At 39.5% G+C, this 23,863-nt stretch overlaps 1 protein-coding gene across 2 annotated transcripts in view; it reads left to right on the forward strand.

Annotated features, from left to right (window-relative positions):
- The window catches only part of HECW2 (HECT, C2 and WW domain containing E3 ubiquitin protein ligase 2), a 148,805-nt gene that overhangs the window by 119,385 nt on the left and 5,557 nt on the right, over nucleotides 1-23,863 (forward strand). For both annotated transcript variants that reach the window (XM_059853385.1, XM_059853386.1), the window contains 11 exons: nucleotides 2,838-2,921; nucleotides 4,742-4,851; nucleotides 8,280-8,400; nucleotides 10,421-10,534; nucleotides 14,105-14,257; nucleotides 16,286-16,384; nucleotides 17,532-17,661; nucleotides 18,249-18,395; nucleotides 18,798-18,912; nucleotides 19,689-19,774; nucleotides 21,140-21,252. In XM_059853385.1, the coding sequence (XP_059709368.1) occupies nucleotides 2,838-2,921; nucleotides 4,742-4,851; nucleotides 8,280-8,400; nucleotides 10,421-10,534; nucleotides 14,105-14,257; nucleotides 16,286-16,384; nucleotides 17,532-17,661; nucleotides 18,249-18,395; nucleotides 18,798-18,912; nucleotides 19,689-19,774; nucleotides 21,140-21,252 (1,272 nt within the window). The remainder of the gene's footprint in view (nucleotides 1-2,837; nucleotides 2,922-4,741; nucleotides 4,852-8,279; nucleotides 8,401-10,420; nucleotides 10,535-14,104; nucleotides 14,258-16,285; nucleotides 16,385-17,531; nucleotides 17,662-18,248; nucleotides 18,396-18,797; nucleotides 18,913-19,688; nucleotides 19,775-21,139; nucleotides 21,253-23,863) is intronic.

Here is a 23,863-nt window from a genome sequence, read left to right on the forward strand (position 1 = left end):
CTGTGCAGTGCTGTGTTCCAGAGGCCTGCCCACAGTGGCTGGCATGGCAGCCAGCACTGGTACTCATTTTTCTTCTGTTCTGTGTTACTTATGATCCCTTTTCCTCTATGTCCTGCAAGTTCCCACAATTCAACAAGCTGCCCTGTTTTGCAGTTTCCCCATGTGTAGTAAAACAAGTTTTGTGATGTGACTTCTGTGTTAAAGATGTGGTTAACCTTCTAGAGAAATCCTAGCTGCCAAACTTGAAACAACACACAATACAAGCTCTCTAGAAAATACAGCAGAAATCTACAGTTCTCAGCATGTCAAAACACTTGTACCCATATCACTGCAGGCAAGTTTTTCCCACCAGGCTTGGTTTGAAATCTGCTGGGAAGTAGCATACAAACAATTTCTGGTTGCTTGTAGTTTTATTGCTTCATATTCTTTTTCCCAGGGTGCTTGATTTCCTTCAGCCTGATAGCAATCGGTGTAATTTTCTTCATGTGTGTTGTGGGTTTTTTTACCAAATTAGAGTTCAAATTGCTCACAAGGCTTGTTGGTATTCCCCGATTCTGCTTCTAGTAGAACTTTTCTTCCTGATTACAGATTCATAATTTCCACAAACCTGACTTGCTTGAGAAAAGATGGGTTTCAGATTAGAAATGGACTATCAGGGGATTTTCTGTACCTCCTAATTTGCTTGAGATTTTATGTCCTTCTGGAGATTTACTTGGAAGGAGACTGAAGATATATGCCTTAGCTGACTTTCTTCAGCAGAATGATTGGGGATTTTAATGAACATAATGTTATTTTACATTGAATGTGATTGGTCAGAAAAGCCATTATCTTAAGCTGAATGGTTCCATTCTAATTTTAATATTTGAAGTTAGTAATTAATTACTAGTTCATTTGATTAAGGTAAATTATCTTCCATTATTCCTCTCCTGTATCCTTCTAAAGCTGATGCTTCAGTAACATTTTAATTTTTATAAATATCCCAGTTTTATCTTTCCTGGTTAGTGTTTTAAGACCCTGATTTAGCAAATTATTAGAATCCATGTCTATTTGACACATTGTGAGACTTAGCAACTCCATGGACATTGCTGTAACACTTGATAAATTAAGACCTAACTAAAATCCTTCAGTAGAAATTCTTTGTGTAATTTTTTTTTTAATAGTGATTAGTACAACTGCCAGTAATCTCTGCCTTTGAGGACCTCGGTACAATTGAAATGAAATTATAATGTTATTAAATATTATTCATATTTATACTATTGTAATTATTACATAGGTGAGGAGGAAGATCAGTATTTGGCCAGTGGAAGAGGACAAAGATAGTTTGAAAAGATCTTTGATTTACTGTCTAAAATAATTTCTCATTACCTTAGAGAAAGAAGAGATAAGAAGTTGAGAGTCTATTAAAATATAAGGTGAAGTATAGTACATGTAGAAAATTGCTGTTCAGAGGTCTCATGGTGGAGTGAGAACATTTTACTTACCATATCTTTATTGGGCATGTTGCCAAGATTATATCTTCTTCCAAGCCACTGCAGGTAAATCTGAGAGGCTGCTAAATAATGCAAAGGGCTTCAGGCAAAGGCACCTGTTATACATTAAATATAATTTATATCTTAATGGAAGGTAAAAGGCATATATATAAAAAACAATCCCTGAAATCACAACTCTCACTGGTAACCCCAGGAAATCATGGATTGCATTCATTTGGAAGGCTGCATATATTAGTTGACCCAGAAAATGTCTTTCTGGTTTCTGGTGTTGCTGCCAACCAAACACTAAGATATATTTTCTAATCCACCATTTATTTCCTCCAGCCTTGCCATTTGGGCACCAATGTAAAGTGAAGTGGGCTCTGGAAATGTCCAGATGTCCCTGCCCTGCCAATTGCATGGGATTTTTCTGACCTTCTTGCCAGTGTTGGTAATAGGACATGGGGTAGACAGACCTGTGAGCTCAGCTAATGCTGCTCTTACACAGAGGTCTTTGCTGTTTGTTTGGGGGTTTTCTCCTTGCAGTTTGGGGCTAGGTTTAGGTTTTACATGGGTTTGATTCTTGTTTTCTTTTCCTCCAGAAGTGTAAAGCCAAATTAGAATTTATCTCTACTGTACTATCATACTGATAAAGAAAAAAATATGAAGGATGTACTTGTATTTCAGAGTGCAGGGAAAGGCTCTGCAGAGCAAAAGAATCCAAGGAATTATATTTAGTACAGATCCTAAAATGATGTCTGTTACCGTGCTCAGAACTTAGGATGCATAGATGCCACAACAGTGACCAGACTGGGTCTTAGGAGAAAGGATGTGTGCTTAGATGAACTAGAGGGGAGAAATACTGCAGTTTTTTTACTGGAAGATATCCTAAGTGCAGTGTGGTATGAAAACATTGGCTTTAAAATCACAAGTATGCATTTTACTGTATGGCTTGCATTTGTCCAGAGATTCAGAAGGACAATGAACTCTTTAAAGAGTTCACTTTTGCAGTAGGAATGTTCTCTTACAGGTTTCAGCCTCCTACTTTGAATTCAGAGACTTGGACTTGAATGGAGTGTGAATTTGAGAGATTGGTTTTTTTATTTTACTCTTTGGGTGACTACCTGCCAAGAGCATGAGCACATGAGCATTGAAGAGATGAGGGCAATGGGAACACCCTTCCTCAGAACAAATTAGCTTTTTGGTTGTGGTATTTTACTGCTCACATGGGCTTGGTGTGGCAGGGAAAAAAAGTAGGGAAAACCATAACCCAGAGATTTCTGATCTACTCTGTACTTGTTGCTGTGGTACACATTGATGCCCTATTTGCAAAAGGTATTTTGAAAGCCTTTTTTTTTGCTGGTACAGGGAGAAGATCCAGTTCATCCGGACAGAGGGAACACCTGGGCTGGTGCGTTTATCCAGTGATGCAGACCTTGTCATGTTACTCAGGTAGGCACTGCTGCTGCCCATGCACGTGTGGAACACCCTGTGGCAGCTGCTCAGGAGCTTTCAGGGAGCAGGGTGGGCTGATGGTGTCATCCAGTCTTTCCCTTTCACTCCTTGGACTTGCAGCTGGGAGAGCCACAGCTCAAGGCTCAGGTTTTGTTTTCACCATGTTCAGTTCTAGGTGGTAGTTGAAGGTCACACTTTTCATAGGATGATGGAATATGAAAGGCAAGTGCAAGAGCCCTGTGCTTGTGATTTTATGGGTTTGCCCTGACAGCCTTTAATTGTCCTGTTGCATCCAGCCCTGATGCTTAGAAAGGTGGTACAGCTCAGACCTTTATTCAGCAATGAGCCTTGTGCTACTTTAATTATCTGCATCTGTTTAGTTCTGTGCTTTGGGAAGTGCCTGTTTGTAAAGGCACATACTTGAGAGGTGTTTTTATTACTTAACATTTCTCTTGCCTCATCACTGTGCTGTCAAGCATTGTCCCCTTTAGTAAAGGCAGTATTACAGACTTCAGAAAATGGGAAGCTGATTCTTTACTAGTTTTCATTTAAGCTATTAACTCAAGAAAGCAGGCAGATTTTTTGCTAAAATTAATCCCTTTTATCTTGATACTGTGCTCTCACCCACTGTAAAAGTGCATCAAGAAGTTCATGGGTACCTTTAAAATTGAATCTAGTGAAATAGAATTGACATTAGTAGTTGTATTTTGAGGCCAGGTTGCATAATGATAATCCTTTCTGGTCCCTAAATCTCCAAATTATTACAGCTATTAAAAAAATCTTGTTTTAAGTCTATGTTTGGGCCTTTTTGAAATGTAGATATTGTTTCTTTAAAAACTTTGAAAGATTTTTATGTGTAACTTGGGAGAAAACATCACATGGCCATGACTGCAAAAAGAACTGTCAGAAAGGACCCGTTTTTAAAAAAGTCCATGTAGGAAAAAGTCTAGATATTTTTTTGGTGAACAGACTTAGTAAAAAACATCTTTTGTTTGAACATTGTTTTCATTACATTGAATAGTATAAGATTGGCTTGCAGTTCTTTCTATAGCTCAATCTTTGAAAATAATTTTTACATATTATTGCAGCAGTTTATTTGTGTCATGTTTCACATTCAGAATACCTTTTGATACCAGATCCATTCTGACATTAGACATTCTGTCCCTTTTTGGATTTGCTTGTGTCAAATTTGGTAAAAGACTGAAATTTTAATATACATATATGCATACATTCACACACAGAGATGCAGTGATTAGGCTGCAAAATGTTTGAGTTTTTTCACTTAAAAAGTGGTGTATCAATAATAGATGAAGCATGAAGTAACTGAGCTTGAGCATGCTAGGTGTGATACCTGGTTCAGCAGGAGTGTTATTAAACATAAAATGTTATGCTAACAAGCTTACCAGTCAATACACTTAACAAGTTCAGATGTGATTCTTAATCCTGGAGGCTTAGAATGTTTCTGAGTAAGGTTATTGACCCCTTTGTAATGAGAACATCTAAAAAAAAAAAAACCAAAAACCAAACAAAACAAAAAAAAAAAAAAGAGGGGGGCCCATGAATTTTCAAGGCTGATGAACTGTATTTTAACCTTGAAAGCAAATACCCAAACAGCAGTTACTGCTTTCCAGTACATTCAAAAATCTCCTTGAGGAAATGGCAATAAAATATTTTGTAGCACTCAAAGTGTGCACAGTGAAAATAGGTAAGTGACTATCAAAGAAAGCAGGTTAATAACTAGAGATTTATCCCTAAAAAGTGAAAGCTGCCATTTAGTCAAATAAACATGTTCTTTCTTCTTTGCCCCTTTTTGCCAGCTTGTTTGAGGAGGAAATCATGTCATATGTGCCGCCACATGCCTTACTTCATCCCAGCTATTGCCAGTCCCCGCGAGGCTCGCCGGTGTCTTCCCCTCAGAACTCTCCAGGTAAGTTGCTCCAGGCAAAGCTTCTGCAGGGGCTCCATGAAACCACTTCTCATCCTTGATAAGACAAAGATCTAGAACTATTTTTGAGCAAAGTCAACAAGTACAGTTGCATTTGACTGTCAGACTTGAACCTTTGCCTTGGGCTCACAAGATGCTTTGTTGGGTGTATTGCAACTCCAGGGGTTGTGATTTTGTTCTGACTTGTAAAAAAACATGCAGACTTGTTTCTCACTGGTGTGAAACAACTAAATGACTGCTCATGCCAGCATCCTGATGCCTGGAGATTTAAAGCATGGATCTAATAGCTGTACATTAAAATGGCAATGTAATGGGGCTGTGGGGCAATGAGGGACAATTTTATGTATAAAAACCAGCTTGTTATACTTTAACACGGGTTCAAAACAGCATACTGCAGCTGTCTGAATATTCATGTCACAGTGGAAGGAGACTGATATTTCAGATTCTGAGTTGCAGATTAGAACTGAATTATTGCAAGTATGACAAGTTCCATTTGAAAGCCATGTTGATAGATGTTGCTGTGCTTAGTTTCCTCATGATAACAGATAAATCAGAAGTGGCTTAAGGGGATTTCTACAAATTTGATAACAAAAATATAGATAAATTGAGAACATTTAGGGTGTAAGCAACTCTAGGTAGTTCCAGACAGCAAGAAGTTTTTATCAGAAAAAGAGCTGTGATTTTCATGGGCATTTCCCTGTCCACAATAACAAAAAGCTTTGCCTTTTTTCATGGAATCAGATTAAATGCATTCATAAACATGTGGTAGCTTTTCCTGCTATTGGACAAAGGAGCTCTGTAAGATCTCTCTGAAACTTTAATGATCTTAGGCTTTCTGTGAAGCAGTGAAATACAATATTCACATTTATTAATACTTTCAGTATGTATATGGTTTAGATATAACTGTTTCCCTTTATTGAAAAGAAAGGAATGATTTGCATGTATGCATCTTACTTCCAACTGCAAACCTGGCAGTCTTCTAAATAAAACCAGTTTTGGCTTCCAGAGTTAAGATTTCTTAATCACTAGTATGTGCACCAAAGCATGATGGGCATAGCTTCATTCCAACAAAGTAATTTCAAAATACACTCAGTCTTTAACATCTGATATTCTCATTTTCTCACAGTAGCAGCAGATAGTAGAGAAGGAACAGTGATGGGTTTAGTCTCATTCTCCCTAAAATTGTAATCTCTCTTCTGGCTCATAGAAAAATATAGAGAGACCATTTAATCTCCCTGTCAGTCTGCAAGCATGCATGTTTGTGTTGGTGTACAAATGACTTTTTTGATGAGAAATTGTGAATAGCCCATGTTTCTATGGAGGCTCTGTTTTTTCTCATCAGCTAAGCTGGCTGTGCTGCACTGCACGAGGTGGGGTGTTAAGGATCCATTGTTCAGATCAGTCACAATCACTTGTACTTTCTGTTTTGGAAAAGATGAATAGTCATGAAGCTACTCTTTATATCTGCTTTAGACTATAACCTCCCTGAAAATGAAGTATGATTATCACATCACTGGTGGGTTTTAGCTCTTCCATTAACATCTTTTGTTCCCAAGGCGGAAGTAATCACTATAATTGCCCAGGAATTTCTTGGCATATGCATCTGATTTGCAGTGAGGACTTGTCATGTGCTGACAGAATATTTTGATGCTGATCTCTGAACCATGAAGTAATGTGTTACCAGATTCATGTTTTGTGGTACCCTTCCAAAAAATCCAGCTTCCTCGAGGGGTTAACATTAAAGTATATTTTTGTTGCCTTTTTCTGGTGACTGCCTTTTTGTACATGGTTTGACCCAAAGCAAAACAAACAAGAGAGGGAAAAGGCCAATAGTTAAAAGGCTTGTTTACTGTTTCTGTAAGTTTTCAGGAGATTTCAGCTGAGTGTACCTTTAGAAGCTCTTGGTGCTCTCAGTAAAAGAGGAAAACCACTACAGATGAATCAATGACCACGATCTGTGTTTTCAGAGGGATACTTCATGTTCCTTTTGGAGCCCTGCAGATTCCATGATATTTACTATCCTCCCACACTTCACTTGAAGCCTGGAACAAGTGCCAAGTGTCTTTCTGGTCGGACAGGTCTTTTAAAGACCTGTTAAATGGCATTGGGTGTTGGTAGTGAGCTCACTGGCTCTCTGTGATCTCTGCAGAGATAGACTCTGCAGCTCCTTCCAGCCCCCACTTCCTCAGGATGTGCTGTCGCCTTTTCTGTCAGCCCCATGGGCTTTGTGGCTGCTCTCCTTCCCCATCTCTGCCCACAGGCTGAACGGATGCACCTCCTCTCTGTTATCACCTCGAGCCTTACATTCCCATGCCTTCCCCCACGGTAGCAATCAGTGTTCTGTATTGGCTTAGCTTCGTGCAGGGAGCCAAAAGTAAACTTGGGTGAGGAACTGACTTAAAAGATGGAACTCTGCAGAAAGTGCTGCTGAACTGTTCATTTGTGCTTTCAGTGCATTACAGGTGGCCACTAGTTCCAGAGAAGTAGTTGGCAACTTAAGTGTACTTCAGGGCATGAAAAATTTTAAACATCATCCAGATTTTTTGTGGGATGTCTACACAGCCACTCAGGGAAGGAGTTGAACTGCCTCCTTGGCACCCTGCCTCGCAGTTGAGTCAGTGGAAATCATTTATCCAGGGAGGCAGTGGAAGACTTAATGATGGCCATTTTCAGAATAGATGAGACTAAACACCTAATTTGTATATACTGCACATGCAGTTGTAGGGTATGCCTTTTTTTTTTTTTTTTTTTGGTGTACAGATCTCACCTCTTCCTGCTTTTAAGAAATTGACCCTCAAAACCAGTTTTTCAAAATTAAATTCACTTACATGACCACCATGTATGTTTCTGCAGCCACAGATTAGAAGTTCCACAAACTTAAATTTGGTAGTGTTTCCATTCTTCCTATATTTGTCTTCCTTATTACTTCCCCAGGGAAAAATTCCTCTAAGGAATTTCCAAATATTTTCCTTCTTCCTTTTGGTGTAGTCAACATGGGCAATGCAGAGTCCAGCCTATTTTGCTTCATTTTTGAGTTGTTTTCCTGATGATATTAAAACCCAAACCGAACATTTATCGTATTATAAAGGTTAGGCATAAAGTGTACTTGAAAAACAAGAAGTAAAGTCTTTCTAGTTGCATGTGTTGTTTTTAAAATCCATCTTTTGCATTGGCCTGGATTTACTCTTTTAAGATTTACTTTTGAAAGATGATACTATTGGAAGTGAGCAACCAAAAACTCTTGGATGCAGAGCAGGTTTGAAGATATGCAGCTTTTACTCTTTATGAAGGTGCCTAAACCAAACACATACCATGCATACCTTTTGCTGTGAAGGAGTCTTTCCAGCAGCAGATGGGACATCCATCAGCTGGTGTCACACAGCTCAGTCTGTGCCTGTTGCTCCCTGCAGGTACTCAACGTGCCAATGCCCGAGCTCCAGCTCCCTACAAAAGAGACTTTGAAGCCAAGCTGAGGAACTTCTACAGGAAGTTGGAGACTAAAGGATATGGACAAGGCCCAGGGAAATTGAAGTAGGTTGAAGCATCTCATGAAACTGGATTTCTTTTCAGGCAGCTTGCCTTGCCTCGCACATCTGCAAGCTTCTTCCCATTAGAAGGAATGCAGATGTTACGGTTACCCAGGCATTTCTGGGAATATAAAACCTGTAATAAAAGACTTAATGCCAGCATGTGATTCATAGCTGAGGATACAGCAAGTTCTGAGCACCTCTGTGCTTCCTCCAACTATGTTTTTGTACAGACAATATTACCAATACGATGCCAAAAAGAGCTTTGGGAAGAGGCCTGTAGAGCAGGAGGCATCTGAATTCCTCCATTATGATATAAACAGTTATATTTTCTCATATCTTTTTCCACTAAAAAAAAATTAGATAGACATATCTTTTGTACATCATTGCCTGTCCTGATACTACAGTCCTCTTTAGTAAAGAGGATTCATACATTAAATGTTATTAAACTCTAAGGACTGCCTTAAAAAACGGCTAATATTTTTATTTTAGAACTCTGAATGGTAGAGTACTTGAAGTGAGGTCTTCCCTCCTTCATTTATTAGCTAATCATGAGATTATGTGCTGTTATATGTAAGAATTGTCCTCACAAGATACTTTCAAAATTTTGTAAATTACCAAGTCTTGTACCAGTTATCAAACTCATAGCCATGAGACACTAGAACATGATTTAATCATTTCCTCTATTATAAAAAAGGGATTTTCTATTTTTTTAAATTTCCTTCAGCCAGTCACTTCTTTTATTTTGCAGAAATCTGTGCAAAGCTCAGAATTCATTCATGTGAGCTTGTTACAAGTTTTGCAAAACTGAAATGGGATTAAGATGTTATTGTTTAGACGAGTCTTAAGAAGCAAAGGTTGAGCAAAGTCTGCCTAGAATATAATGAAATCATAAACAGTTAAAGCCTTATCTATGAAAGCTTTGTCTTGAATGCTTGGGCAAATAACTGGTGGGGAGCATTTGCTCCCTCTCATAATCTGTTCCATTTCTTACACCCTTTTTTCCCTGTCCTTTCTTCCCTGAGCTTTTTGCCATCACACTGTAGATTTTTAAGCTGTAGTTTGACACGTGAGTGGAAGTTTTCCCTGGGTTGCTTTCCCAGGCAACAGCTCTGACCTGTTCAAAGCAGGGCCCAGCACAGCTCCACTGCTGCCTGTGTCCTCTCTTTGCCCAGGTGCCTGCTCAGTTCCTTCCTCTCCCCTTGCATGTCCTTGGCAGGATGGCTCAGGGCAGTCCCTGAGCTCTGCAGGGCCAGAGGGGCTTTGCAGGAGCTGGGGTGGGTTCAGCTGCCTTCCTGCAGGCAGCAGCAGCTGCTGTCTGACGGGCACACACAGAAGGCAGTATTTGAATATAGAGCAAGTGAAGTTTCAGGAAACTAATTAAACACATTTTTTTGGCAGAGGATAAAATGTTCAAGTAAGGAGGATTATTTCACCTCTTATATTAGACCTTTATGACACTTCCTCGTTTTCATAATTTTTCTTTCAGAAGGTACATGGCATTTTCACATGTGATGTTTCAGTGGGATTTTGTACAAATAATTGCCATTCCTTCTGGACTTTTTGTACCCTCACACACTCAAGGATAATGTAGGGATGTGTGTTTCTGAGTTTACCATACTGTGATTTTCCATGGTCTTATCTTTTTCTGTGTTAAGGGATTGATTTTTACGGAAAAGATGAGACTCTTCCTCACAGTTAAACTCACTTATGGGCCCAGCTTTACAAAAGGATTTCAGACTTAATGAAAATGCCAGCTTTAGGACCTTTCTGCTTAAGACTTTAGTTTAAGGGAGAATCAAGGTAGACAAAACAAAACCACTCTTCTTTGTACAAGGGACATTTTATTGAAACGTAAGGGACAGCATTGGAGGAGAACAGGAGCTTCCTGATATGAATAAAATGATCCAGCAGAAACAGGTATCTCTGAAATCACCTTGGTTACTATCCTGCTGTGTAAATAGATGTTTCCAGATGTGGTTCATGTTCACAAATTGCTGTTTCAAAATAATTTTGCCCTTCAGATTAATCATCAGGAGAGATCACTTGTTAGAAGATGCCTTTAACCAGATCATGGGCTACTCAAGAAAAGACCTGCAGAGAAATAAACTCTATGTCACGTTCGTTGGGGAAGAAGGGTGAGTAGAACAAGGAAGTATTTGTGGTCTGAGAACACAGTGTCTTGCAGCTCCTGTCTCACCAAATTGTTATCTGAGTGAAAAGAGGAAGGACTGTGGTCAGGAAATGCCACATACACAAGCCTAGAACATACAGCTGTTCAAGATGGCTTCTTAAACATTTTGCAATGCAGCATATCCTGCCTTTGCAGAAGTAATGTGAATGCTTATGTGAATTTTCCCAATAGTTGGTGTGTTTCAGAATGTTGCTGGGAAGGCAAATTAAAAACCAAACAACTTTCTTGTGTTATTCATGTTTCTTTTCTCTTAGTGCTGTTGTGTCTCCTAAAGACAGCTGCCATTTGTTGGAGGGAGCATACTTTCAGAGTAGGCTATGGGCTCAGTCCTTCATTTAGCCAGGTCTGAGGCACTGGGAGCAGAAATCCCTCAGTACTACAGAAGGGGCTCACAGCCTCTTCAGGCCAGGGCCTACATCACAAATAAAAGCAGCTGGGCTGTTGCCAGTTGTTAGAAAACCCCAAATATTCCCCATGCTTCAAAGTCACATTCAGAGAATGCTCAGTCTGTGTCTGTGTGTTCCAGGTTGTGAGATGTGCTTTGCAAAGCAAGATGTGGTTCAATTTCCTTTGCAAGTGAAACTGAAACAATGTACTATTTGCTGCTTTTGTCTCTTGATTTGTGCCCCCTTTGGCAGGCCTTAAAGCCCACTTGTCTGTTGTGGAAATGGTTCATGAATATGTTTATAAGAATTCAAACTTCTATTCCATGATTCTCAGAAACTGCAGCACAGCTCTTGGAATGCTGTAGTGTGGGCTATTGCCATGCAATGTGTGAGTCTTTAAAATGCAAAGTTGTAATAGAAACATCTCCTACAAGATTAGATAAAATTAATATGTCTTTGAAAACCTCTAAATCCTACTGTTTGTTCAAAGTTCACCCTGAAGCACTTAGTGTTAATAAAGATCCAGTGAAGTCTTAAAATAAAGAATGTTTACAGCTGAGAGCCAAGTGTGGACTTGTTCATATAAATAATATCACCGTGCTGTCTGAGGAAGAACTCAGAACTGGAATGGCAAGGCTGGTGCACAATGAGATTATGCTGTATTGACAAAGGAGGGTGGGGATGCAGGAGCAAGGCCTGCTTTACACAGCCCCTACCAGCCTTTACTTTCACAGCTACCGCCTCAAATCAGATTTAAAAATGAAAGGGAAAGTCTTTAAATCATACATGAGATGGAGATTGATCCAGATACACCATTTCCTTTCATCAGATGTCGGAATTTTGCATTTCACCACTCAGCAAGGTGAAGAGTGACCTGGAAATCTGGTGACGCCTCCTGTCCCCATTAAATCCAGCTTTACAGGAGACTCTAGCCTCAATGGAAAAGAATCAGTTCATTAGGAGCAAAGACAAATTAAAATGACATCAGTCCTTGATTTACACATCTGTATTTTTAATGAAGAAAGGATGTGTGCAAACAGTATTGTTTCATCAGAGATGGTGCAAGGATATGTATCACATCCAGCTCCTCCTTTGGCCAGGTGAAGAAAGACAGGTCAGGGTGGAGGAGAGGAGGAATACTGAAAGTTAATTGTTTCCTATTTGCTCCTCCTTTTTTAAGAGTTTAAGTAGGAGTTTGCTTTTGCATTTCTTTTCCTCTTGGTAAAGAGACATAAGTCAAAGTAATGGGTAAGGAAATACTTATATGATGCAACATTCCAGTGACTATTGATTTATTAGTATGTAAAATAGTAAGTGGGGCAACTCAGACATGGTTATTGCTGTTGAAGTGATTTCTGTCATAAGTCTTATAATGTGTATCTTCCTCAAATCTTCAGTTTCTGTACTCATCAATTGTGATGCTCATTTAATGGTTTTTATACACTCATCCATTTTGGTAATAAACTACAAAGAGTTATGCAGAAAAAATATCATTCCTTTTTTTTCCTGAGGTCTTTGAACTACTAGGAGAAGCTGCTTTGCATTTAAGAGTGGTAAATCTGAAGTATTAATGGTGCTTCCTAGGAGACATGAGTCATGTTGCCAACAACATATTACTCTCCTGAATATCCAAATGCCCCACAGTTGCAGCTGTTGTGTGGTTGCATACCTCTTGTATGAAGTTTTCTCACCCTTGTGCCAAGCCTTTAATTGTAGGATAAATCTGACTGGCAGTGCAGGACTCTCATGATTGATTTATTTAACATGACTCACAGTAACTGCATACAGAGGGATGAAGTGCCCAATAGTCAAGCACACAGTTTCCTTTCTATCTCAGGATTTCTTAGTGTGTCTGATTATCCCAGGAGTTTGCAAGAGTCTTGCAGATGACCCTTTACTTGATCCTGGTGTTGGTGCCAAGATTAAGATCCAACAGTTGTCTGTGGTATTGAACCATTGTGGATTTTCTTTTGTCTCTAATTTGAATCTACCCCTTCTTGCCAGGGTAAGGATCTGTTTCAGTACTTCACTGCTGAAGCTTAACAGAGGTGAAATGCTTCCAAGTGGCTGAAGGGAAAATGTTTTTTATTCAGCTGAGGAAAGGTTTGTCCTCAGCTTGATAATGGCACCTAGCTTTTACTTTCCTGACAGCTTCATCCTCAAAAACAACTCTCATTTGTGGTTGTCTTCTGTAAAAGTTTATGAGCCAAAACATTTGTAGCAGTTCTTTGTGAAAGCTGATCTTCTCTGTGGTACTTCTGCCTGTGCATTGTCTTAGCATTTGAGTCAAATATTAAATCTTTTATTGATAAAAATGTCTTTCTTTTTGTTAGGATTATAATATTCTCTGCTCCCCACTGGAAAACTCCTAGTTTCCTGTTTTCCAACTCTAACAGAGCATTAATATCATTCCTAACTCATTTCACTGGTGACCTGCAGAGTAATGTCACAATTCAGTCTCAGTGCATTGTCAGCAATGAGTTGGTTTATCATTCAGGAAGAAGGGGTTATTTAGATTCAGTAGTACTGGAATCTTGAAATAGGGAAAAAAAAGTAGAAAACAACAAATAAAAAACCCAACAAAGGAAGTGCACTCTCCAAAACACATTTAAATGCTCTCAAATTTGGAAGACAGACAAGAAAATTTAGACCAAGAAACATAAATCACTGAAGTAATCTCAGATTATATTGCTAGGGAAAACACAAATATTGTGCCTCCAATTGTCTTATGGTTGCAGTCTGCAAAGGCAAAAATGACCATTGTTTATTTTCATTGCTAATTTGTCAGATGCAGATAAGTCTGATCTTGGCTCTTTTCATGATTTGCCTCCTCCCCACCCTGCCCACCCCCAATTATTTGGTTATATTCCTGTGGCAGAGGCCACTGCAGCTGGAGCCAGAGCTTTTTTCTGAGTGCAGCCCACATGGAGACCTTCATTCCAGTTGTCCAAGCCATTCCATTTTAGAATAGTCCCTTGAGAGTTCCACATACTTTGGCATTAGGCAATCTGCATGGATAAGAGTTTTGGTTAAAATCTTACGAAATTTGGATCAAAATATAGTGTAAGGAATGTAGATTAAAAAAAAAGGTTTCTCACTTCATAGTAATGTCAGGTTTCTCTTTAAAGGTTGGACTACAGTGGACCATCAAGAGAGTTTTTTTTCCTGGTGTCCAGGGAGCTCTTCAATCCATATTATGGTTTGTTTGAATATTCAGCCAACGATACCTACACAGTACAAATAAGTCCCATGTCTGCTTTCGTGGACAATCACCATGAGTGGTAAGAACTCTTTTCTTTTGTTTTTCAGATACATTTTCTGTTGTTCCCACTTGTAGAACAACAGCTCAAATCTGCTCAGGCATGTAACACAGAATCTGATCTTTTTAACCAGCAGCAAAATAATTGCATTGCTTTAGACTTCCCTGATTTTGGTTTCTCTTGTGGTTTTTAAATGATCTTATTTCTCACAAGGTCAGCAAAATTATGATTTGGACCGTGTATCATGGGATTGTCTCACAACACAACTCCCTGCATTTCTTGTACATTAGTAGTCATTTCATGAAAGCAATATTAACCTCTTGTGTATTAGACAAAACCAAGAAAAAATAACAACACTTTGACTTTATGTCAGCTGAGGAGATGCGGGGAGGTTTCAGGCACATATTACTGTATGTAATTTGTTTGAGTCTTCCTAAAGAGTACAGAGATCTCCTCAGTGGAAAACCCCAACATACATATTGGGAGGAAATCTGTGGTGATATCTTAATTGGGGGTAGGGGGCAGACTGCTGACCACACAGTTTTGGAAGAGTCTGTACATTCACCCATGCTTCTAAAATAGTTATCGAGGATTTTTGCATAATCCTATTTTTACAATTATAAGCCAGTTTAAGTCACCCTCAGTTGATTTAAGCCATGGCATCACCATAAATCTGTAAAGCTGTGCTGTGACTATTAATAGAGAATTCTGCTGTGTAAGTAGCTGGATTACATTAATAGTGGAATGACAACTGCTCATCTCTGTAGGACAGACATGCCCTGAGTTCTTATTTTTTGAAGGCCAATTATGAAGAATGAGTATCAGAGGGGAATCTCATTACTAATTTTACAAATGAAAAGAAAATTAACTGGTTGGTAGTTCAGTTAGTTGGAGCAACCTGCCTGTTGAACTCCAGTACTTCAGGTCTCCATTGGAAAGGCAGAACAGCCTGGCATTGAGGTGAGAGAAAACCCTTTTGTGCTGTGCAGCTTCTGCCAATGTTTTTTATTATCCCTGGCTTCTGTAGTGCTGGACCAGAGACCTGGGGAATGAAGGAGGCAGGACCCCTATCTCTTTCAGAGAGTGCTGGTTTTGTACAGCCCCAGGGGGAATTCAGGAAATGCAGCTGTGACAAGCAGCTTATGCATGGAAAGGGGAAGGCTCTGCATGTCACATCCTCATCTTGCAAACATTGTACAAACAGGTATAATAAAGCCCTAATTTTTTCCAAGAGAAATGTTGCTAAGGATCCATAAACAGAAAGTTCAAGAAACATTTACTTTGAAAATAAACACTAGACTTTAATTCTAGAATTGTGGAAGAGCTTTCACAATGAATCTTGATTCTCATGGGAATATTTGCAAAGACCCTCCTATTTCAAGGTTGCTGCCATTTGTTCTCAACCCTGGCAAACTTCCTCCTTACACACCCAACAAAATGAAGATAATAAGGGAAGAAGGAGGTGAGAGAAGGAGATTTAGATCCTCTTGACATAGGGCTGGAGAGAGGACTGCAATATATAAAAAACTTTCTGGCACTGTTTGTGAAAACAGAGAGCTCCTTAACCACAGTCAGAAGAGGGAGCAAGGAGCCCCTGTAAGTAGGAAAGACAGGCAGCATGAGCTGTCAGCCAGGGGAAGAGTAGAAGAACCTTTGGCCCCTCTACAACATGAAAACAAGTTAATCCTGTAGGGGTGTGAAATAAAAATAGACAGTGGCTATCATTGTGGGAGATAATGCATTTATAAAGTGGCTGCTCTGGCAGGGGCTGATCGGGTTAAATATGGATTTAACATTTTTGAGCAGTTGTAACTTAGGTATCTGAGGGATTTTCCACACCCTGCAGTCTTGCTTTTTTTATTATTTTTTTTTTTCCCTGTGCCTTACTGAGAATGTTAAAGAAACCCAAGAAATAAACAAAAACACCACAATTTAGACACAGCTGTCTGATTTAATAATGCTGTTTGGAAATACATGCCAATTTTGATGACAGAGCAGTGTACCAACCACAAAGTTTCAGTATCACAACTGTAACTCTTTCTCTTCCAGGTTCAGGTTTAGTGGTCGAATTCTTGGTCTTGCTCTGATCCATCAGTATTTGCTGGATGCCTTTTTTACAAGACCCTTTTATAAAGCCCTCCTCCGAATGTGAGTAGAATTGTTCTGTCTCCTCTGTGGTTTGGTTCCTTCCCCATCAAAGATGCCATTTTGTGTATGGATTATTTATGATGCTGTATTGACAAAGGAGACAGGCCATTATTTCTGATTTAGTAAACTGATTTCAATCCATGAACTTTTTGAAAAATTTCCTTGTTTCCACTACCTCAGAATGTTGTTTGTGATCAGTATGAGAACCTTGTGTTTTGTTTTAGCCCTGTTACCAGCTTTCTTCTAAAAAAATCTTAGACTTGAAGATGTACAATGCAGTGCTGTGGGCTTATTCCAGATATTAATAGAGTTCTTATTCTTTTGTCATGTAATGACTCACAGGATAGGATATGAATCACTTCATAACTTAGACTGCACCATGCATTCTCAGATGTAGACTGATTGTTGGCAGTCTCCATTTTGAGGAGCTGTACTTTGATAGACTTCAGACTTAGTTTCCAGAACTACTGCTTCTGTTCTGGCTAAAACAATGAGAGCTGTGCCTGCTCAGCATGTCTGGAACCTAAGACCTAATGAGCTTAAGGTGCTTTACTTTTTATTCGAAAGCTGGTTTTAAGAAGTCTGGAAGCATTTTTTTTTTCCTGTAAAACATTGCATGTTCTAGTAGTGGGGAGGAATTAATCCATTCCTACTGCACATAGATTTTTAAAACACCTAAATGCTAGCAGCATCATCTTAGTGAGAAGGATGAGGTAAGGGAAAGTATGCTAAGTATGTGGTAAGCTGGAAATCAACAAATGATGGAGATGAGGCAGTGTAGCTACATCAACAAAAAGGACACTGCGTGCTTGTTTAAAAAATCTTAAAATTTCTTTTATGATTTGAATTCTTTGTCTCTTCAGTTTGTCTATTTTCATAATTCCAAAATGTGCTTCTCAGGAAACATGGGGCAGACTCATCATTAAGAAGCAATGTGTCTTCAAGTTAAATTCTGAGTTTTGTATATTTACAGAGTTATTTTGTGTTATACTGCTGTTACCAGGCAAATAAACAGAGATTTGAAGTTGTCCTCTTTATTAATGTTTCTCTTGGCTCCCATTCACAGTCTGTTGTGTCTGAGTTTAGTTACTGAGCACAGGCTGCTGCCATCATCTGTATTTGTGTGTTTTCTTCTTTCTTCTGTCAGACTCTGTGACCTGAGTGACCTGGAATATTTGGATGAAGAGTTTCACCAGAGTTTGCAGTGGATGAAAGACAATGACATACACGATATCCTAGATCTCACATTTACTGTAAATGAAGAAGTTTTTGGGCAGGTGTGCAAGTCTCTAAATTTCCTTGGTGCATTCTTTTGCTAGATAAACATTTATTTGGACAGAAGAACGGCTGTCCCTCCATGCTGCCTTGAACTTGTATTTAAAAAGTTCCTGCTGGTGAAACCAATGTTGAAATCTGAGGAGGAATTAATATTTGTAACAGGTCAAACACGTTTTTCTGGTTAAGGAGATTTTCTGGAGAGTATCTGAAATATCAGACTTCAGGGTTTGCTTTGCTAGAGGTAGTTTACCTGAATTTAATTGGAGCAAAGTTGCCATTCAAAGGTGTTACAACACCTTTGTTAAGGTATTATTCAGAAAACTTCAATGCTTTAGTCACTGTAAAGATTGTTTCTTCTTCTCAACTTAAATCTAATTACGAAGGCTCCTCAGACTAAATGGAATTTAAAATATCATTTTAAAAAAGAGTTGTTTATATGTTCTCTTGCTTCATATATTTCAGTTTCCTAGTCAGGCTTGGTTAGTGATTTTGAGGAATTACTTCAGCTTAAAAATTAAAATTATTACAATTCCTTCTTTTGTCTTTATAATAACTGTGTTGTCACTTGGTCTTTTTTTCTCCTAAGATCACAGAACGGGAACTAAAACCAGGAGGTGCCAATATCCCAGTCACTGAAAAGAACAAGAAAGAATACATAGAGAGAATGGTGAAATGGAGAATTGAGAGAGGAGTTGTACAACAAACAGAAAGTCTAGTTCGTGGTTTCTATGAGGTAAAAAGCTCCAGAATTAAACTTACTTTCTTTCTCCTTCCAAAATATTTTTCTCCTTGTATACATTTCCAAAATATGGGGTCCCAAATATGATCAGAAGTGCTCTTGTAGATACTGGAAGAGGAAGGGAGCGTAAAACAATTTTTTTTAGTAATTTATATAAAGACCATGGTTATGTATCTACTTTGCACTGGACAATCCTCCCAATCACTGTATGATTAGCATTGAGTCCTTGCTCTGTTTCTGCAGGGGGTCTCTGAGACTTGTTTGTTTAAAAAGACAAAAACTGAATTCTGAATTACCTAAAATGATACCTGGTAAATACCTTAGTAGCAGACTTTATGGGGAGGCTCTAATCAGTACATGAAGAAATGCTGCTATGCATTTTATTTCCTTTCACAGGTGGTTGATGCAAGACTGGTGTCTGTGTTTGATGCCAGAGAACTGGAACTGGTTATAGCTGGAACAGCAGAAATTGACTTGAGTGATTGGAGAAACAATACAGAGTACAGAGGAGGTAACTTGAATTTTGACTTGTTCAGTGAGAGCGTCCAGGGCTCTGGATCTGCCTGGTTTTTAAGACAGTAAAGAACCATCCCATGAGATACATTTATGGTAACTTTTGAGCTTCTCTGGTTAAGTTAGCATTAGGAGAAGGTAATTTTTCCATTTTAGTTTGCTTTGTTGCATCTCCTTGCAGCTCTTCCCTGGCTGTTTTTGCTGAGACAGCATGGCAGAACACTCTTCTCCACAGAAAGTGCCATGTTCAGCTGCACACTGGGAGGTACCTCCCAGACCTGGGAGAAAAATGGAAATGGGAGCCATTCTTAGTTGGGTATTCCCCGGTTTTGTTACACACTCAGAGTTGACAGGAAATTAGAAGCAATCACAGTGGCTGCAGGCTGGTAGTTGAAATAATTTGAGAACAACAGAAGATTTGGGAGCTGTGAGGTACTGTGAGAGAGATGGTTGCAGCATCATTTGTAGCTTTGGATAGATAAATAGAACACTGTTGGAATATTTCAAGAACTGGCATTCCTGTTAGTGACTGATTAATGAAGAAAGGATTGCACAAGGCATATCAGTTCTTTTTGTCATAGTACATTCATTCTCTGCCTTCAGGATTTCTAAGCTTTTTAGGAGTATTTCCCTCTCACCTTCTGCCTTTTGATGCAATTGAATAAAGAGCATGGCATTTTTGTGACTAGGGCCAAACCAGGAAAAGCTTCCTAACTATTCCCTCAACCACTTTCATAGCACCTGAAAGTGTAAAGGCTCTTGTTGTTTTAACAGGCTATCATGACAATCACATTGTAATTCGGTGGTTCTGGGCTGCTGTGGAAAGGTTCAACAATGAACAACGTCTAAGACTCTTACAGGTGAGAAATCAGCTGATCTGTGTAAAAATAATTAACATTTGATGCTAAAATAGCCCCATCCTGGTTTAGGATACCCAGAAATTATGGTGATGTTTGCTAGTGGGAATAGCCTGAGTCACAGGTGAAATGTAATCATTTCAAGTGACAGAAGCTCCCAGCTATTTTTATGGATTTCTAAGATTAGAAGTACATTTAAGATACAATGGCTGATGTCAATAATTCTTTACTATTGTTTGATTAAAAGTACATTAAGACTCCTAAAGATAGAAAAGGAAAAGTGTGTAATTGGTTATGTCACTAGGTAGAAATGTTAATAGTATTTATACAGCTTAGGAAGGAGAAAGCTTAGATGGAAGTTCAAGGCTTCAATTTAGAAAATAATGACGGAAACCTAAAGTCAGTCCAATTCCATTTTCACTAAACCTGCAGGTTCTAGTCACCCTGCTGCTGAAGAACAAAAAAACTCAACAGAAGAATATTTATACATGTGGGTTTACTATTGAGTTAAATTTTTTAAGTTCAGGTTACATCCATCCTGTCTGTAAAGAAGCAGACAAACCTCCACTGCAAACCATACCACATTATTGATCTAATATGAAATCTGCTGGTTTTAGCAATTCAGTATTTCTATCTGATCACTGAATTATGAAGAATTTTATTTTTTTAATCTGTTTAAGTATTTTTTAAAAAGTCTGTAAAAAGGCAGTGTGGAACATCTCATTTGATGGAAAGACAAAAATGTCTGCTTGTATGCTCCTGTCACATCTTTTAGTCAGAACTTTTTGTAATATCCAGGTCATTACAAATTAAGTAGTCTCTGATCTGTCAAAAGCTACATTTGATTTGTTCATGACAGGTTGTAAATAAAACTCCTCCCCAGTCAGTGTTTCAGCAAATGTCAGTGGGCATATCTAACCTTCAGAATTTTGTCCTTTTCTTACAGTAGTTAATTGTTGTTTATAAAGCAAAGGAAATCCATGTAGCTAGAATGGCATAACACAAAGCCACCAGATATTACTGCTATGTTTTGTATAAGTTCCTTTTAATGCAGGAAACAGCAGCAAAAACTCACTTAGGCTTAAGTCTGGGTAACTGGATACTGATAGTGTGTGATTCTACAATACTTATGGAACAGAAAACCTTTGGAGGAAATTAATCTGCTAAGTTGCCTCTTCTAGAGCCCAGCCAGGAAACAGTCTGTTTGCCCTTGGCCTCCATGTAAAGTAGCATTTATTGCTTGTGCCTCATGAATTTCCTTGCTTTGCAAATGCTTTTCCAGAAGTGTCTGGGCTGTGGTGGGTGTGCTGCTGTGTCCCCCCCAGCCCCTGTGTGCAGGCCTGTCCTGACAGGTGTTTGTGCTGCCAGTTTGTCACAGGCACGTCCAGCATTCCCTACGAAGGCTTTGCCTCTCTCCGCGGCAGCAACGGGCCCAGGCGCTTCTGCGTGGAGAAGTGGGGGAAGATCACTGCTCTTCCAAGGTACAGCTCGGGGGCTCTCGTGCCAGGTGGCTTCACAGGGCCCCTCTCGGGGGTAACACATCAGCTGCTGGGCAAACCTTAACAAGCTTTCACTGAATATACCTTCCCTCACATGCAGACTTCCTTCCCTGCTGATGCAGTGACTGGTGCATCCGTTTTGGTTTGAGCTCGGTTTTGTTCTCTTAAGCTGGATAAGGCAGTGTCACTGTGGCTGACATCCTTATTGTAGTGTTTTTCTTGTGGAAAATTATCTTAGAATGATAACTGCTTCTGACTTTCTTCATTACATTTGATTAAATGTGCAAGTATTTACTTACTGAACATGCAGTTCACAAGTTAGGAGCAAAAATGAATATGAGTTAAAGTAGCTCTTGTGACTATGTCTGACTGAAAGCTACTTTTATATTTTTTGCATCAGACACAGGCTTTATAGTATAGTTTAGTGATACAATTTTTATGCTCAGTCTGATGTCCAGTGTTAACAAATACTGAAGAGGCAAGTTGTGAGTGCAGAATAAGTGGGAGGGAATGATTTCACTTGAGAAGCAGCAAGGGAGACAAGAGAAGGTGAGGATTTCAAAGAGAACAAGTAAGATCAATTGAAATAGGTGAAGAGGGTAAAGGAACAGTATCAGAGTCCAAGATATGAAAGCAAGAGTTGAGTTGTACAAGCCCTTGCAATTTATATTGGGTAGGGCAGGTTTAGAGGAGATGGATGAAAAGATTAAAAAAAAAAAAAAGTTTTCCAATTTTTGGAGTAGAAAACAGAGCTCTCTTCAAAGGTCCATGGTAACAATACCAGGACTAGACTAATAATGTGAATGATGAAAAAACCACCTTCAGCTTGGTTTCTTCCTTGACAGAAAATTACAGGTTATTGTGTTTACTGTGATGAGACTGATAGCTGGGAGATTTTCTTTCACCCAGTTCTGTGATTCTGCAGCCTCTAGAATGGGTTAGGAGTGGTTGGACACAGATTAGTGTGTGGAGTGTGGGCAGCCTAACTCTGCTTAATCACACCTCAGCTTTAGTATGCTGTGTACAGCCTCTGGAGGTGGCTTTGGGCTGGGCTGATCCATGGAGGCAGCTCAACCCTAATCATAAACCCACTCCTCATAAACAAGATGCCTCAGGAATAACTTGCATTCAGTCTCATCTTAGACACAGGGTGGCTGTCAGAGACACCCAGAGTCTCTCTGACCAACAAGCTGTAGGTTTTTCCTCCAGCACAAGGTCAGAGGCAGAGATGTCTCTTGGGTTGGCTGCAGCCATCAGAGCTGCATGGAGAAGGTCATGGACACAGAAGTGGTGCTGTGAAATCCACAGGCACAGCGGGTGGCCTTTCAGCAGAGCCATCTTTCCTGTTTACAGCACAAAGGAGAGCCAGGCAACTGAGGAGTCAAGGAATCCAAATCCTGAAAATTGCTGTTTCATATCAAATGTCATCTGGGGGCCTAGTAATACCTTGTAGCCCAATAAGTCTCCTTTATAGTTTGATTATGATTGGCCTATGGACTAGTTTTGGTTCTGTTTAAAAAGTAAAAGCTGTGACTTTTTAAAAAAAGGGAGGTTTTTTTGTGAGTTGAAGTAAGGAAAGAAATTGCATGATTTTTTCCATATATTCTCTGAAGCTGAAATTCCTGGTGCTTGCAAGCAGAGCTTGGAAAAGGTCAGGACCTGCCAGAACAGGATGTTCAGAATTTCCTCTGGAAAGGTTATGCAGAACCCTGGTTGTGATAAATTGCAGAATAAAGCTGCTTCCAAAAGTGCAGTATGGAGGAACATGTTGAGGATCGTTGCTATCATAGGCTGTTCAGCAAGTGTAGGGGAAATGCCAGCTCCTCACATTTAAGAGATTGTATCATTCATTGAAATTTCACTTACCTCACCTTCCCTTGGTTAGCAGACATTGGAATTTTGTCTCTCTGGATCGTTTTTACCATACAAATGTGAGAATGAAAATAAAAACAACTGTGCGTGACAAACACCTGCAGTCATCCTGAGCAAAAAGTTCCTGGTATTCACACATGGTAAACCTTGATCTCATAAAAAATGAAACCTCTTCCATGTTAGTGCTGAAATGGGTTAAGCCCCAAGCCAAAAGTGCAGTTTGCATTGTGACATGTGGAGTTCTTGGGTGCAGTGCAGCTTCAGCCTGGGTCTCAGCAGCCTCTGAGACTCCCTGTGCAAAGCCCAGGTACTGCTGGCTCCGAGGTAACACATCAGTAACCGCCACCTCGAGTAGCAACTTTCAAGAGGTTTCCAAACAAGCCCAGCATGTGTAAACACATCGCTGGATCTGCTGGGAACACTGCCCTAGGACTCTGTGACTCTTACTGATTCTCTGATAACTAAAGCTTTTATGTTAAGGCACCATCAGTCACTCCCAGCAGTGTTGTACTTTGCAAATTGCCCTCTTAGCAGGAGTGCCTGTGAAATTTGATAGTGCTCGGTGCTCGGTGGCAAAAGTGAGGATTTAACAGGTCAGTGGACTTAGATTCTTCCTCTGTTTCTAAGAACATTACAGCAGTGCTGAAAGCACCTAAGAATACCCATCCCCATCTCTCCTTCCTGCTCTGAGACACAAAGGGCAGCTAGGACAGTCACCTAG

Source organism: Haemorhous mexicanus, chromosome 8, assembly GCF_027477595.1.
Source record: "Haemorhous mexicanus isolate bHaeMex1 chromosome 8, bHaeMex1.pri, whole genome shotgun sequence".
NCBI lineage: Eukaryota > Metazoa > Chordata > Aves > Passeriformes > Fringillidae > Haemorhous > Haemorhous mexicanus.